Here is a 17,781-nt window from a genome sequence, read left to right on the forward strand (position 1 = left end):
GCGGTAATTGGATAGATCTAAAGGATCTAATGATGTTTTCTTTAAGAGCGGACGCACCACTGCCTCCTTCAGTTCCCCTGGGAACATCCTGGTGCCAAGGGACAAATTGATGATATCACCCAGGGGGGCCCACACCTCGTCTGGACACACTCTAATCAGCCAAGACGGGCACGGGTCAAGAGGACAGGTGGTGGGCTTTCCAGCTCTGTTTTCATCTCTGTTTTCTCATTTGTTTTTAGGTGTATTACCTTTAAAGATCTACTTATATTTTTTCTGTCAATATATCTTTTTCTGCAACTGAATTTAAGGGAGGAAAGCTTTCTAGTTGATGTCATTGCCATATAATTGGTAGTCATAAACTCTTGCTGCTCTACTGCAAATCACCCAAAGATCTACCAGTACATCCAAAACAACTTTCTACCCACTTCTATTCTAGCCAATATGACTTGTAAAGCTCACATAGTACTAGTGGTAGGATAGGCTAAATTTCTGACTTAATAATCTATGGCAGGGCTGAAGAGCTACATTTCTTCTTTTTCTTGAATTTCCTCTCTCTCCTGGCACAAATTAGAGAGGTGGCCTTTGCCCACTTTTATCCCCTGCCAATCTGTTGCTAGAGGTCCAGATACTTTACAGAAGCCAGAAAATATCCATTTCCTGCTTCTTCAACTTCAAAATATCTTGTGAACATAGCTCATTAAAATGATCACGATAATAAAGTACCACAACTTACAGTTCCTAACTTTTCCTTTAAAAGAAGAAGAAAAAGACTGCAAATGTTTCCATGGTTCTTTGAGATTTGAAAGATACTCATAAAAGCACAGCCCAAAGAACTAGGCTTTCTAATCTTCCAATTATTTAAAACTAGGTAATGTTAAACAAACCGCTAAGCTGTCTGACTGAGCTCCTGTTACACAGGCTGAGAATAATTTTGGGCAAAGAGGGCATGTTTTAAGATGAAAAGGATAAGGAGGACTGCTCTCTGCTTCCGTGACGTACAGTCTTTGAATATCTGTCCTATTAACCTAATTACCATTCCCAACAATCAGCAACACCGTTAACTCAAACCCCAAGGAAAATGGCATTTTGTCATTATGGCTCATTATACTGCACACCCAAAGAAGTCATAACCTTGAACTCCTTCATGGAAAAGGCAGCAAAAACAAATGTACATAACCATTCCTTTTTAAAATACAGACCAGCATACATACGTCAGCTCTCTTTATTTGAGTTCCTCTATTGCTCTTTATATAGAGAGGGACCACATTTCAGTAGATGGGAGACATAACTCAGCTGCAGAACATGGAGTTTGCAAGCATGAGGTTTCAGGTTCAGTCCCTGGCATATCCAATTGAAAGGGCTGGGAGATGGGACCACGATCTGAGATTCCCAAGAGCCACACCTGTGGTGTGACTTGGCATAAGGCAGCGAAGTGGGCCTGGGCAGAGCAGAAGCTTTCATTGCAACCAAGGGAGGACCAGCCAGTATTTGCATGGACTGTACATACATGTCATGACAGTAGTAACAGCAAAAGATAGGTACTTGGTTTCTTTCCTGCCTTTCCTGCTTTTGGCTGGAGTTCCATTTATTGCTCAAGAAGGCTCCTTCAGGACCCAAGCCTGCTGTATTCCCAAAAAAAAGCATGATATGGAGCTTTTTTTTTTTTAGGACAGAGACTATAAGATTGGTTTATACAACCACTTTCTTAATTTCTAGGGTGAATCTGTATGGATGATTAGTGCAGTGACTGCTGATATCTCCAAATGTATGTTCAGAGAGGTAAAAGGTGAAAAAAAAGTAAAGGACCCCTGGACAATTAAGTCCAGTCAAAGGCAAGTATGGGGTTGTGCGCTCATCTCACTTTCAAGCTGAGGGAGCTTTGTCCACAGACAGCTTTCCAGGTCACATGGTCAGCATGACTAAATCGCTTCTGGCGCAATGGAACAACCTGATGGAAACCAGAGTGCATGGAAATGCCGTTTACCTTCCTGCAGCAGCAGTAACCTATTTATCCACTTGCACTGGTGCGCTTTCAAACTGCTAGGTTGGCAGGAGCTGGGACAGAGCAATGGGAGCTCACTCCATCACAGGGATTCGAACTGCCAACCTTCTGATCAGCAAGCCCAAGAGGCTCAGTGGTTTAGACCACAGCGCCACCCACTTTGTTTGTGGCACCTTAAAGATGCACAGATTTATTGTGACATATGTTTTCGTGGGTTAGCAACCTTCTTTTGGGTGTATGAAACACACATACAGATATACAGGAGGTGTTAACAGTGGAGTCACAAGACCATGAATTACCAAGCACAGGAGGGCTGTGACATTTCAATTTGAACTTTGCACAGAAACCTCACAGACCTCCTTGTTCCTCTTACATTTCATAGCTTTTGGCTCCACTCTTAGTTTTTCCCCCTGCCAGCTGAGAATAACATTTCAAGCATCTGACAGAGTGGGCTCTGCCCCATAAAATACTATGGGCTGGTTTGCATAGCCAGTAAGCCATGGTTTATGGCTTACCATGAAATAGCAGCATGCTAGTTCTTGCTGCTGAATTGCTCTGCCTGACCTGGAGCCAGGAACAACAAACCACAAACCTTGCCTTGACATTACATCCTTGCCAACACTTGCACTCTGTTTTCTCCAAAGAAACTACAGGCAGAAGCCAAGGTTTGTTCTTGACTTGCTGCTAATGGAAGAGAAACTGATCATGAGTGATGGTTCACACACAACACTAATCACAGATATTTTATTCCTCCTGGCTCCAGGCAGTGTGGAGCAAACAGAGGCAATTCAACAATATCCAGAGTAAACTATAAACCAGGGTTTACTAGGCATGAACTAGCCCCAAATACCTGCTAGTGTCCAAGGTGTCAAAGGACTCTTTGTTGTTCTGCTATATAAATACTACAATCATGAAGATTAAGCCAAGTGTTGTTCTTTGTTTTCACCAGAGACTAGTCAGTTACACCTAAGAACTGTTAAGAGAGTTTTATTTGTTTGTTTGTTTGTTTGTTTACCTTAGTGTCCTCCTCCTTTGGAGTAATCTTGGAGTCTTATACCTGACCAAATTTTCTTTGTCAAAATCTGGAACAAAGAAAGGAAATTATATCACATCAGCAAAAGGTTTAATGGGAGAGGGGAAAAACACCAGTGCTTTAATAGTCTAACCTTCCACTTTGAGCCAAACAAATCAATTATGAAGTGTTCATATGGTGAAAGCAAACAATGCTGGGGAGAGAGAATAATAACAGAACACTATGACTTAGAACTACGAACAGAGGACAGGGCCAGTAGCTTTCACGTTAGCACTCTGGGTAAATTTGTTATACTGTAGTTAACGTAAGTTCCACAGTGGCCCACATCATGGTGAACCAAACTGCCACTTGACATGAATGAGTAAGCATGCTGCTCACATCATTCCCGCCGTGTAGTTCCTGCATTAAACATGGAAAACATTAAACACAGGGTTTTTAGCTAAATATACATTTTGGTGATCTCTGATCCAGACTTACAAGGCATGTTCACATTAAAAACAGGTTTACCATTCATACTTCACATTTGCAGCATAAAATACAAAATAATGGTGCAATTACAGTAGTTGTTTCTACTGTTTAAAGATTGGATTAGCCTGAGTGGGAAGTGCAGGAACCACTGCACAAAAGTAGGATGCAGGAAATTTGTGGTGAGAACCTGTTCTGGACTCCCCCTCCTCCCAAGCAAGAAAATTGCAGAGGGATTTGGCAACAGTATCATCTTTGGAGCCTGCTCCATATCTTATCTCGAAGAAGAAGAAGAAGAAGAAGAAGAAGAAGAAGAAGAAGAAGAAGAAGAAGAAGAAGAATAGTAGTAGTAGTAGTAGTAGTTTGGATTTGATATCCCGCTTTATCACTACCCAAAGGAGTCTCAAAGCAGCTAACATTCTCCTTTCCCTTCCTCCCCCACAACAAACACTCTGTGAGGTGAGTGAGGCTGAGAGACTTCAGAGAAGTGTGACTAACCCAAGGTCACCCAGCAGCTGCACGTGGAGGAGCGGAGACACAAACCTGGGTTACCAGATTACGAGTCCACCACTCTTAACCACTACACCACACTTGCTCCAACATTCTCCTATCATGCCTTGTGGAGCAGCTGGGACAAGTGGAGCTGCTGCAGAATGTATTAGATCAGTGAATCTAAATTCCCCAATGCCATGCAGAGATACACTTGAAAAGTAAGATATAAAGGAAGGTAATGGCAGGGCTGCCATGTTTCAAACAGTGTAAATCTGGACAGAAAAGTATGGCAACCCTAGATGAGGCTACTTTGCAACTACTGCCTGAATCCATGGCCCTCACAGGAAGTAAATCAAATGGCTTTGGGCTGTATCCAACAGACTTCCACTCACACAAAGCCATCTCCGGTTCCTGGGGAGATGACGTTGTGGGCTGGTCACAAGCCCGACCCTTGCGCTCGGGGCGGTATAGCCCCTGCGCCATTGGGAGCCCTCAGCCGTGTCATCCCTTAGGCCGACCAATCCGGTCAGTCAGGGGGTGTGGCCTGGGCTATTTAAACTGCCCGTGGTAGAGGACTTGTCCCTTTTCTACTTCCTGCTTGCTCAGTTCTCCCTCCCTCCCTAAGGTTAGGCTCTTTATCTCTTCACCTTGCTATGGACCTCGCCTGTTGGTTGCCTGTTGAAGGGGCTGGTAGGATTTTTTTTCACTTGGCAAATTGGCACCAGCCATTTGGTTTTTCGCCTGCCTCGTAGCAAATCGTCACAACTTTGTAAGGTTAGGTGGTTAGGCATTGGAGTATTCGGTTGGAGGTGAGGGGAGGTAGTGGCCATCACCTACACTCCTAATTCAAGGGTATTCCATTAAAGGAATCCAATGGGTGTGGTCTCTGTCTGAAGTCCAGACGAGAGCTAGGGCTATGGCACGACCCCGAGCGGCAACCCTGGGGGAGTTCCTAGTTGATGCGCAGCAGGAGTGCTCCCCCTATTGGTGATTAACCCTTCCGAGACTTCCTGCAGATGGGCAGGAGTCAGATAGAGTCAGTTCATTTCCAATGCCTAAGCCAGGCATAGGCAAACTCAGCCCTCCAGATGTTTTGGGACTACAACTCCCATCACCCCTAGCTAACAGGACCATTGGTCAGGGATGATGGGAGTTGTGGTCCCAAAACATCTGGAGGACCGAGTTTGCCTATGCCTGGCCTAAGCCAATACCACTCACATTCTGTAACCAATAAAGTTGTGGCCTTTTTAGCCTATTAACCTAAAATACTGGTTTCATGTGTCTTTGTTCCAACATCTGGGGAGGGCTTGGGACCTTGCCACGCAAAGGGACTTCCCCTTCCTCTCCTCCTGTCGGCCCCCAACTCTTTGGATCCCCTAATTTTTTGGAACAGAATTTGAGGTTGCACAGGGGAGAGAAAAGGGTATGGGATGCACACCAAGGAAAGCAAGGGTAAGTTCTGTTGCCTGGGCAAGAAATGTTCCATTCATTGGCAGCCTTGGATACAATCAATTTGTTTGTTCAAATGGAAACATGGTCTAGAATAAGTTTTAAATAAAGCTAAGTAACAGTATGCTTTCCCATCTTCTCTCCCTCCTCCACATTGAAATGACTTGGCTTTTGAAAGAGAAGCATAGAAAGTTTGGAAAAAATTAAGTAGTCAATAAAATATTGTTTTAAGCTAACTGGAATAGACAGTAACAATTTAATGTTTCTGAAGCCTTGTCAGCAAACATCGTTTTCAAACTTGGCATCTGCTTTGTCCTATGATGATATCCAGTTTATTTTGTTCCCCAAAGTAACAATATGGATAAAGCTTACCCTAAAAAGCAACTCAAAAACAAAGAAACACACACAATAGTCAAGGCAAGCATTAGCAGTGATTTACCATTATTACCCTGTTTGAAACTCTGCGTCTTAATGAAAAAGAATGACCTTTACGAATAATAGATTTGTATTATTGGAAAGAGCAGCTGTTAATAATTCTCTAACAGTATATGAGTTTGGTTAAATTAAAGCCAGGCATGCGTAAAAATTTATAGCAATTCTAAATGGTGTATAACCCAACACAGCTTTTGGCATGGATACCTCTCTCAACCATGAAAGCCTCCAGAAGGCCACAGAGAAAATTCCTCTCCATCCCCAGCCAAAACAGGAGAAGCTTTCAACTTAAGGGATGTGGAGGAAGAAGGGAAGCTAGCCAAAGAAGAAAAAGCCTGCGTGATATTATGATTTGACTCTCCATTAACCATGAAGCACCAAACCCACATTTTGAATAACTGCAATGCACAGAGCAGCTTAAAGTATTGGTACACTGTTTGTGGGAATGTGATGGGGGCAGGGAGGGTACCTTTTCAATCTACAGCAAATTCCAAAATGCTATGATACCTTGCCTCAAAAAGTTCCGTAAATGAAGTTTCACTTAATGGACGGTACATGTTTTTGACATTATGTGTTAAAAGTTTCAAGGGGTGGGGGGAAAGAAACCTATTGCTCAAATAGCATGCATTCAGCCCTTTAATTACATAAAGATGCTTAACAGACGTAAAAGCATTTCTGTTTTCTAGGCTCTCTCAAGAGGGTTGGCTGATATTTTGGTGGTTAGTCTGACAATCATGTCCAGTATTCTCTCCAGAATACTAAGGAGTCACTGCAAACGTATCAATACTTTGTTCCCTGGGCAGTCACAGGATTATGACAATTGTATTCATAAAACTCTTCACTGGAAAGCAATGAATATATGCATGCACTGTTTTATTTGTTTATTTTCTGAAGGCAATAAAATGATTTATTGCTTCAAAGTTTAAACTGATCACTGCACTACCGATCAAAACAATTTTAAAAAATCAAACAAGCAAGCCTCTTCTTAACATATGCACAATGCAGACATCACCTTTAAAAAAAAATCCTCAAAAGATATTACCATTAATGGTTACTCAGTATATCTACAAGGCCTTAATTCAACTGCTAGCTAAGCTAATTAGAAGATTCATCTAATCGGATTTTTTAAAAGAGCGTCCTTTGGGAAAACAATAAGACTAGATGCCAAACTAAATCCTGATTACCAAAGTGGTAAATATTTTTTTCATGGCGGGAGGGAGGGGAGGGGAAGGGAAAAAAGCTCGAAGAAAACTGTTTGAATTTAGATTACAATAAATTACATTCAGTTGCATTATTTCCGATGGACTTGGCACTCTTACCTTGGTCTTCGGAGTAGCTGACATTTCGCAAATAGCTGGATATCCAAGGATTTCGAAACATGGTTGCAGAAAACAAAGGGACCAGGCAAAAGGAGAAAACTACAATAGCAGCTAATTCTCAGTCAGCCACAGCCCTAGGCCCGTCTTAGCAATATTGTGTAGAGATTTTTTCATAGCTCAGGACTGAAGCTGTCAGGCTATCGCGTCCCAGGGAGTACAGTAAATGCATAGCAATAGGCTGCAAAGTGGAGCAGCTCAAGGCAGTAATCAGATTACAAACAGAAATTAGGCACATGAATGCTAAAACAGATTGGACAATGGTGACTGGGAGATTCATAATATTACCACTTGAAACCGTTAGCTGAATGACTATTTATATTCTAGCAATTAAATAGCCCGCCTTTATTTTGACTAGGGAATAGAAATGAAAAATAAATAAATCCTCATTTGCCATAAAGGAAAGGCAAATATGATACCTGTAATCAGAATATACTGCAGTGATAGTTTAAACAGAAAGCAGAGACAGCCAAGCAGTTTGGTTTCTACAGAAGGATTGATGCTGGTAATCATATCCATTATGCTAAACACTTGTCCTACTACTGGCAGACTCATAGCAAAATACTGAAACTGCTGAGAATTCTGAACAGCATATGAGCAAAACAGTGTTTGGCTCACAGTTGAGGGGGAGGAAAGATGGGTTAACTAAGTTCTTGGGAACAGACATCAGACTCAGAAGAACTTCAAAATTTAAAGACGCAAGGTGTTAAAAGTATGGTTGTAAAAATTGGTAGGACACAATTCACCTAACAACAGCATTCATTTTTAATTCGATGAACTCCTTTCAAATGAAGAGACTTCAAAGTTAAGTAGGGTTAAAATCATATCACCCCCTTTCTTTTTTTTTTAACGAAACCAACCAAAAGGGATGGAAGCATGGTTTCTCCAGTGAGGGGAGAGTAGATTATCCAGGTGTCTCATTTAAAGGAGTAAGTTCTTATTCTAGTCTTCACAGACTCATGAAAAGTAACTGATGCCCTTTGCCCAAATATGCATTCCGTATGCACCCCAAACACCCTCACTCCAGTTTGGTAGTTCAGGAGATGATCTCTCAAAACCTCCAGAATACTCCTTAAATTCAAGAGTTCTAAAGGGACTAGGCACAACTGTTCAAAAGGGGAAATGGTGGCAGGAATGCATTGATAGCACTTCCACTGTGAATAGCTTTTCACATCTAGCTTCCAAACGGACTTTGAACATGGGAAGTTTAAATAGTGGTTTGGAGCTGAATGTTTTAACCATGGGTATTTTTAAAAAAATGCTGCATATATGGAATTTGTGAACTTGTCCCTCTGGCCTATATTTCCACAGTTCACATGTTCAAAAAATACAGTGGATATCCATAGATAACAACATTCCAAAAGCCTTCCATCCCCTTAAAGGTTGCTCCGATGCTAACCTTATTTGACAAAAAACAGGAACACCTGATTTTGCATGCAAAAGGTCCTGTGTTCCATCCCTGGCAGATCCAGGTAGGCTTTGTCAAAGAGAGGAATTTGCAACCCTGGAAAACTGTTGCTGGTCAGTGCAGCTTCCTATGAATTTGTTGTTTTAAAGCTGGCAGCCCTAGGAAAGGCATGTATTTATAATACAAGTCTAACTGTATTTTGATGTGTCCCAATAGCTCAAGAGAGGCATTAAAATTGCATGTGAATTAAGCATGTTACTGCCCAATAATCTCATCTCCGGCAATATGTCCCACTGAATGGTCACAGGAAGATTCTGCAATGGCTGGCCTTTGCCCAGCGCTGATATCAACATAAGGTACTATTCTTTAGAGTGATTTGCTGAGAGTGAAATACAGGGGGCAAAGAGATCATTTTAAGCTTCCTAGCTCATCGTGTGCTTAAGACTCAAATCCACTCCCTTCTCAAGTGTCAGGATTAAGTAGCTGAAATGAAGATTTTCCTGCGATTTTTTTTTGCAAAGAAGCACAACACAGGAATATTCCAGCATACAGCCATCTAGTGATTATCTCATGCAACTAAAAGATCTCTTGGAAGTTATAGATATTTCATCTAACGTCAAAAGGTGGCTGAGGTCTATTATGCCACACAACCATATTTTTTAATGAAATGCAAAAGTAGAGACTTATTTCACACACACAGATTTTTCGGTCTCAGGGTAGGGGGCTGGGAAATGCTCTTGTCTGGAGAGCTACTACCCATCAGAGAAGATAATGCTGAGCTAGATGGTTGCTTCCTATCTTCCTGAAAGGCTACACTGAAAAAGCGGCAGCAATTCTCATTCTTTCTCTCTCCCTCTCCTGCCACTGTGTGCAGAAATGCTATTCTGGGTAATGGTGGGGACAGCCTTGGTGAACACACACTGAAATCTCAAGAAACCATATTGCTTTTCTGCCCTCCTTAAGTAGCTTACATTGTTCAGTTCCACTTGGAGGCTATAAAGTTTTATTATCAAGTCAGAATCTAAGGTCCCTGATTTGTGAGGATTTCTTAGAGGTATCACCAAGTCTTGGATGACCAAAGCACACCAGAGGCCCAACAAACAAATTGTGGCACTTCCTTCCTGTGGAAGGGCACCTAAAAACCCACTTGATTTTGCTTTGCTTTGATTTTAGCAGATATTTTATGTATTTAATTGTTAGCTGACCAAGCTTTTAGACGATGGGGGCAGGCTTCCAAATATTGCATGGACTTTCCAAACAGCATAAATGTGAATAATTATTTTTATTTTTAAAAAATGTATTCATACAAGTTCCAACCAGCCCCTTGGATGTGAAAGTCAACTCAAGGTCTCTGAACAGCAGCCAATTCCACCAGGGAACACAAGCCTTAATATGGTACAGACAGTGGTGTGGGTTCCTCTACTCACACAGGTCTGTGAGGTCAAAAATTCAGCAGGGAAAAAAGCATCTTTACACAATGACACATGAGCACGAATGCAGATGAAGTTTGACAGATCTAATGCGCCACAAAACATCCACTTTAAGACTGTCCTCCCAAGAGGACTCTCAGCCTTCAACAGGGCTCTAAGAAAATGCAACTAATATCGCAGACTTAACTTGATGAGAGGAAGGGCAATGGGACTATGAGAACTAAAGTAAGCAGAGACAACAGACAGAGTCCTATGTGCAAGGGACCCAGAAATTTCAGCTATATGTGCGTCCCCTCCCAAAGGGTGTTGCAGAGCTGGAAATGGTCAAGACAAGGGAAACCAAAATGATCAAGGAGAAACTTGCTGATCAAGAACAGTTGCAGCATTTTCTCATTTAGAGAAAAAGCAGATCAGAGGAGTACAAATTTATGCATGGAGTGGAGGAAGTGGATAGAGAAATGTTTTCTCTCTCTTTCTATCGTAACACTAGAACAATAAAATGGATGTTGGGCAATTCAGGACAGATATAATAATAATAATAATAATAATAATAATAATAATAATAATAATAATGGTAATAGTAATAATAATAATTTATTTATACCCCGCCCATCTAGCTGGGCTTCCCCAGCCACTCAGGGCGGCTTCCAACAAAATATTAAAATACAGTAATGCATCAAACATTAAAAACTTCCCTAAACAGGGCTGCCTCGTCACACAGCACATAGTTAAACTATGGAACCTGCCCTACAAGTAGTAGCAACTGCCACCAGCATGGATGGTTTTAGAACACGAGTTCATAAAGGATAAAGCTGTCAGCGACTACAAGCCACAACAGCTATATCCTTCCTTCACCATCAGAGGCAGTAGACCTCCGAAGACCAGTTGCTGGGAATCACAAGTGAGCAGAGAACTGTAGTGCTCAGCTCCTGCTCTTGCGCTTCCCACTGTGAGAACTGGATGCTGGAGCAGATAGGTCACTGGCCTCATTCAGCAGGGCTCTTCTTAAGTTCCTACATCTGTCATCAGTGGGTGAAGGGGAAAGTAAGCAAGCCCGATTAAAGGAAAGTAAGGCAAGTATGGTTTTGCCCATTTCATGCAAAAAGAGTAGATCAATATAATTAAAGCCAAACATTCCAAGAATAAGATCAATGACAAACTAAAAACACTCAGCAGTAGTGTTCATAGCTAGGTAGGTTTCTCTAAACAAATGTTTTTAGCAGGTGCAAAAAGAATACTGTGAAATGCACCTGCCTGGTGTCAGCAGGTACAGAGCAGGGGCTAGGCTGGTGCAGATGAGCCCCATCCCTGCTGAGTCTTCTGTAAGTCCGCTCCCCAGATTTGTGCCGTAGGCCTGTGCCCCAAGTCCTTTAAGTACGTAGCAATGACATACTGCCATACAAACCCCATACAATTTCTGGTGCCAGGTTGCAACTCAGAATGGGCTGCATATTTTTCAGCAACGACTACACACTGAGTGGTGGTGGGTCATGCTTTAATCCCGATACACGTAATTACTGGGGAGGTGAAGGTGATACACGGACTTGTAAACATAAAACATGGGTGGATCTCAGAGAGCTTCCCGCTGCTCTTCCCCCTCCCAAGAAGATTTGCAAGTGTTACTCTGTTCTCTTAGTGGATGTTATTTATATGAGCTTCCAACTGGGTATAAAATTTCCTGACATGAGATCATCCCTCTAGCGAGGAAAATGTTTAATCCATTTCACTTTCCTTCAGTCACAGCTATTGTTATACAATGATGCAAGACGGTGTTGCAGAGTATGGAAAGTTTGGACACATCCCTGTAGAAGCAGAATTTTGTACTGCACTGCAGAAACTGTTTCAAAGAGGTCATAGGTGAGGATCAAAATAGAAAGTATTTGTCCAAGAACAGAAACATGTAGCACGTTTACAGAACAATTGCAAATTGTTGATGCCAGATGTGTTGAAAGCACACAGCCTCTTTACTTTAACTTATACATATGCATCTTCCTTTGGAAAAAAAACCCGATACTCATTCCCCAAATCCTTGTCAGTCTTCAGCAGTTTATTTACTTCCAAGAAGCATTCTTCTCTGCCAAACAAAAACAAATTGCCCTCCATCCAGTTCCAAACACAACCCCCCAGGGCAGAGGGGCAGAAATTCATCCTGCAAATATGTCTGTGAGAGAGGGACTCCCAAATCTTTCATCTGCAAAATAAAGCCATATCTTGCTGAGTGTTAAGTCACTTCTAAGACTGCAGTTCCTTTTAAAAGGAGAGACAAAGACAGTACAACACCTGGCAAAGGTAATTCAACTAAGACATTCTGGACATTTTTAGGAGGGGTATTTTAGATAAGAAAACATCCTGATTACAACTACTCTGGTCATTACACAACATGGAACAACCAACCATGGTGTTGATGTAACATGATCGCTGGCCGTATGACTGGAAAATAATGAATTCATTTCCTCTAGTTGAGTCAACAAGAGTGAATTGAAGATATGGGGTTGGCTTGGATACTCCCCCCGCCAAAGCGCCACATCCTGTGCACAAGCACTGCTATTATGTACTACACAAGCAATCGACTGGCTTTTTGTGGTTGTTGTTGTTGCCTATAAACAGAGCATAAAGGACACACAGCTCCTCTATGCTTCAGAACTGATTTTGGTTTTGTGTCATTTATTTTCTGAGTATCGATATCCTAATATTCTATCCAAAGACCATTCCAGATCCATTATGAAACTGTAAAAAAAAAAAAAAATGGTGCTAAACTCTGTACCGATCAGTCCACAAAACATTATATGCTCAAACCATTTTTAGGGCTAGCTTTTCTTAAAACCAAGGGCAAAAACTGCTGTATGGGCAGTCACCCACATTTTTTAGGTTAATACCAATGGACACTGCTTCACAAATGCAAGGAAATGCATCCAGTTAGAATGAACTGATTGCACTAATTGACACCACCCACCATCTGACTCAGGGTTTGAATGATGCACTTCAATGGTCTTGAACTGTTGCACAAATGCAACTCTTTCAATGTGCTTTACACCTGATCCTGTCTGCTTTATCAGACCAAGTTATCAGGTCATTAGTCAACCTTAGCCACACAAAAGCCTGCTTTCCATGCTCTCCTCGCCGAAATCCCCCTGAAGTCTGTGGCAAACTAAAGGACGAATATGAAGAAATGTATTATTTGCAATAGTTTCTTTCTTTCTTATAAATATGTCAATACAACCAAGAATTAACAAAAACCAACAATGGAAAAATGCACACACTGATAGCAATATTACTATACAGTATCGTATAATATTGACCTTGTTGTTCTAGATACAATGGAAGAAGAGCAATATATTTCTAATTTATGAGCTATTAAGATGGATCTGTTAACCCCATGTTCTGGTGCCTGCAAAATGAATTTCCACACTTAATGAAAATGCAAGTGAAGAGTGATTTCAGTCCAGTGAATGTCTATTGGGCCATATCTACTGGGAGGTTGGGCTCTCTCTCTCTTTCTCTCTCTCTCCCCCAGGCGGATGCTCAGTTTGCCATCCAGCAAATTCTGTCCCCAGACTCAATTTCCAGCTACTTACCTAATAAGGCAATGTGCAAGTTGACTGGCTGGCTTATAGGTCATGTAGTGTTTACCTTTCAAGCAACTGACAGCCTACCTTTTGGCAGACAGAGGGTGCTCAGCTATCCTCTCCCAATTGCTGCAGAAAGTTTTATATCCAGTCATAGGAAATCTTTAGATCAACAACATACGGTGGGGGTGAGGGAAGGAAAGGATGCACTGTCAAAAAAAATCACGGAGCAGCATGAACTGGGCAAGAGGATGGATCACATTTGTAAAGACCAGCTGACATTGTATGTCATATTAAAAGATACAATAAAATGCTTTCCTACATTGTCAAAGTATTTCCAGTTTTAAAAACTTGATTAAAAGTGAATTAAATGGGTGCAACTATGGACTTTATAAAGTAAATTGTTAATTCAAAGTGCATGAGGTAAAAAGCAATCAGAAGCAACAATTATATAGAATAGCAGTGTTAAATCTTTTCTAAAAAAATTATTTCCTTACATTTATATCCTGCCTGTCTTCCACCATGGAGCTCATGGTGGCATGTATGTGGCTCCCAGGTGGTCTCCCATCTGGTAGACCAGCCCCTGTTTAGCTTCAACAAGGTGGCGGCCTCATGTGGTTTCAGACCATTCCAGTTTACCCATTTCTGGGGACCTATTCTACATTTTTAATTTCTGTTTAAAGCAGCTCATAGGATACAAGTAGGGAACATGCAAAACACATTCAAAGATGTATGAACATTCTGCAGCCACCAGAAACCCACCAGTAGGACTACTAGACTTTTTGCAGTCCAAGATGGCAAGAGGGGCTTTTGCCCACTTGAGGCAGAAATTGACTGATAGTCATGTATGCTTGGCTCTACTACTTTACTTAGTCATCAGGGAAGACTTTCCTTTCAGGGCAAACAACATACAATAGGATTACAGCAAGCCCCACATTGAAGTACAATGCTACTGAATTAAGAACTTAACAATTTGGGTTGGTGTCACTCTGCCATTTTAATGTTTTTGATTCTCTGTGGCTCCAGATTCAGTCCTCAGGTCACCCAGAATCTGACTGCTCCCAAAGTCATTTTAAATTTGCTAGCTGCTGTCATCCCCGGGATTACTAATGAAGCATCTATGCAAGATCAGCAGTGAGAACACTCATTATATTTAGGATAGAGTAATGGCAAAAACAGTTCACCCTCCTCTGCCAGACTTGTGACTGAGGTAGCTTACTATATTGGTCAGGAGCCTGTCCAAGCTCTTGTTGTTAAGAAACAGGCCCACACTTCTTCTTCACCCACCTTCCCCATAATCAGCTTCTCTCCTTTCCTTTAGGGAGCAACTGATCCCCCTCGTGCTGTTGCTACCATGTTTCAGTAGTCCTCAGCACATCATTTTGTTCTTAATTAATAGGTATGGGGTAGGAAACACACCCTGGCTCCTTGGCAAGTCACAGGATGGTAAACCCTGTCACTTCTACGGGAGATCAAGCAAAGCTGTTGATTCATATGCCCACAACATATTCCTAACAGACCTGGCACATCATCTGATGGCCAGGTGAAGCTTTGCCTGGGCCAACAAGAACCTCATGAACTCTTCTTATTTCTCTTGAAGAGGCTAGGCTGCAGCTCAAGAAAAGTGACACAAGAGCAGCAGAATCACATGGACCAGCTCTTGCTAAACTGTACCACTTCAGAAGGTATGTGGCCAAAACATGTTTACATGCTCACCTTCCATGTACCATATATTCAATGGGTAGGGGAAGATGCAGGCTAACTTCGTTGCACTTTGGTCCCATTGAAGTCAATGCGAATAGGCTAGCCATGTGATCAGCCCCAATGATTTCAATGGGGGGGGGGGGAAGAGAGTAGGGCAAAAATGCCATCCCGCAATCGTAGCCATCAGGTTTACCATTTGACTTTTCCTTGGTAGCAAGTCCTAAATCTATAAATTAGTCTTGTTTGGACTTAAGCTTTGAAATAAGATAATGCCCCTTTTGTAGAGATTTAAAAACGCAGTCAGCAAACTGCAACAGAATGTAACGTGACTGCATGTGATTTGCTTCTAATGAAGTTCATGCTCATCCCATCACTGTTAGGGCTGGGTGGCTTATGAATAGAATGTGCTGTTGAGAAAAGGGTCTGCAAACCTCCCTCTTATCATTTACTCTCAACATTATTCCAAGAGTTCAGTGCAGATATTTCAAACCTACTAAGCAGGGTTAAGAATGTCCAATCCACTTGCAATTACATGAGCTGTTGCATTCTGCTTAATCGTGTGCTCTTGACTGGTAGCAACTCTCCAGAATGACAGGCAAAGGTCCTTTTCATTTCCACTGACACAGTATCTTTTAAGTTTAACTGAGTAGGTCAGAGGCTGAATGTGGAACCTCATAAATGCAATTCCTTGCATTAAAAGTGAGGGCCTTCTTCATCACCCTCACCCTCAACCCTCTGACTCTCCCTGGTGTCCCAAATGTGACTAAAATGCAACATTTTAAATAGCAAGTTCCTAAGAGCAAAGGTCCATCTTTCATTTTTGGTGTTAACAGAAGCAACCTAACAACCTCATTTAATTGTAATTTTTTATGCTAGTCTTTAGGAGTCTGGTTCTTGAGCAGGACATACGGTCACGGGAAAAAGAAAGTACACCCTCTTTGAATTCTGTGGTTTTACATAATAACAATCTCTTCCTTAGTAGGTCTTAAAATTAGGTAAATACAACCTCAGCTGAATAACAACACATGTCATATTATACTGCGCCATGATTTATTTAACAAAAATAAAGGCAAAAAGGAGAAGTCATGTGTGAAAAGCTAAGTACACCCTTATGCTTCCATAGGAATTAAGAGGCTAAGTAGCAGACAGGTGATGCTAATCAAATACCCTTGCTTAATTGATCATCAGCAATTGTGCCCACCTCTATAAAAGTGAAGTTTTAGCAGTTTCTTGGTCTGGGGCATTCAGGTGTTCTTTTAAATACAAAACCAAGGATGCAAATGAAAAAAGAAATCAAATATTCACAAACATATTAACCAGAAGGTTGGTGGTTTGATCCCACCCAGAGATGGCTGTGGGTAGGATTCTTGTACTGCAAAATAAACCTCAGGGCCCCTTCCAGCTATACAGTTCTATGATTCTATGTATAAATATCACACACAACTGCAAAATGCACACAGAATGGGGAAATGGGCATCCATTCATCCTCAACCTGGTTTAAGGCATATTTATTCAAATCTGTGTCTCCTTGTACAAGGCTATATATAGCCAATCTCCAAGGGCCATCCTTTACTTGACTCTACAATGCTTAATTGGACTTTGTACAATATATTTGGCTTGAACAAAGAAACAAGCTCTTCCCATTAGCTGAAGTAATTTGAAACAGACTTTCCTGTTGTGTAAATGCAAATATTCACACAACGAGACAGTTTGAGCTAATTAATTTAGGAATACAGATCAAAAAGATATTTGTAAGCCTAAAATGCCTGCACAACATTACAAGGCCAAACAAACAAACCCCAGCAAAAAGTATTTGGTAGCAGAGACTGTTGTTCCCATTCCTAGTCACATCCTTGCTTTTCAAACATGTTGGTCTTTGGAATATCTTTTTGGGCCAAAAAGAGCAGAACTCTGAGCACAGCACATGACACATAGCCACGAAAACTCATTCATGTCAAGAGTCTACGCTGGCATAGTGCAATCAACTAGCAGCCAGGCATATCCTACGAAGAGGAACAAAGAAAACAAAGTTGAACAAACACAGATTTTAGAGAAAAAGGGAAGGGTGAGGAACCATAGAAGTTTTTTTGTTTGTGTTCAGTGATACCAAGGAGGTTTCTCAAGGGTGGGTTGTATAAATTCATAATATATTATCAGGGGACGAACCACAATTCAGTAACAGAACCCATATTTTGCATGAAGAAGAATCCCAGTCCAATCCCTGGCTTCCCTGTCTAAAAAGATTGGGTAGTAGATGATGGGGGCAGACTCCTACCCAAGGACCTCTGACAGCCAGGGCAAGCCAGAGTAGATCATGCTGGGCTACATGGGGAAAGGCCCTGACCTACCTGAAAGCAGCTTCCTGTGCTATTTAGAAAAAAGCCACTGCCAGGAAACCCATATGCAGGTTATAAAAATCAATGC

General features: G+C 41.5%; 1 protein-coding gene across 50 annotated transcripts in view; it reads right to left on the reverse strand.

Annotated features, from left to right (window-relative positions):
- SVIL (supervillin) overlaps positions 1-17,781 on the reverse strand; it is a 141,926-nt gene that overhangs the window by 66,948 nt on the left and 57,197 nt on the right. For 48 of the 50 annotated variants that reach the window (XM_083704509.1, XM_083704537.1, XM_083704536.1 and 45 more), the window contains one exon: positions 3,018-3,084. Coding sequence is in view for 11 of the 50 variants with exons in the window: in XM_083704516.1 (XP_083560642.1) it covers positions 3,018-3,084 (67 nt within the window). In the remaining 39 variants the exon portion in view is untranslated. Of the gene's footprint in view, positions 1-3,017; positions 3,085-13,740; positions 13,816-17,781 lie in introns of those variants that run through there. The other 2 variants (XM_083704499.1, XM_083704521.1) reach the window with 1 other exon arrangement.

This window comes from Podarcis gaigeae (genome assembly GCF_964106915.1).
Source record: "Podarcis gaigeae genome assembly, chromosome: 12".
NCBI lineage: Eukaryota > Metazoa > Chordata > Lepidosauria > Squamata > Lacertidae > Podarcis > Podarcis gaigeae.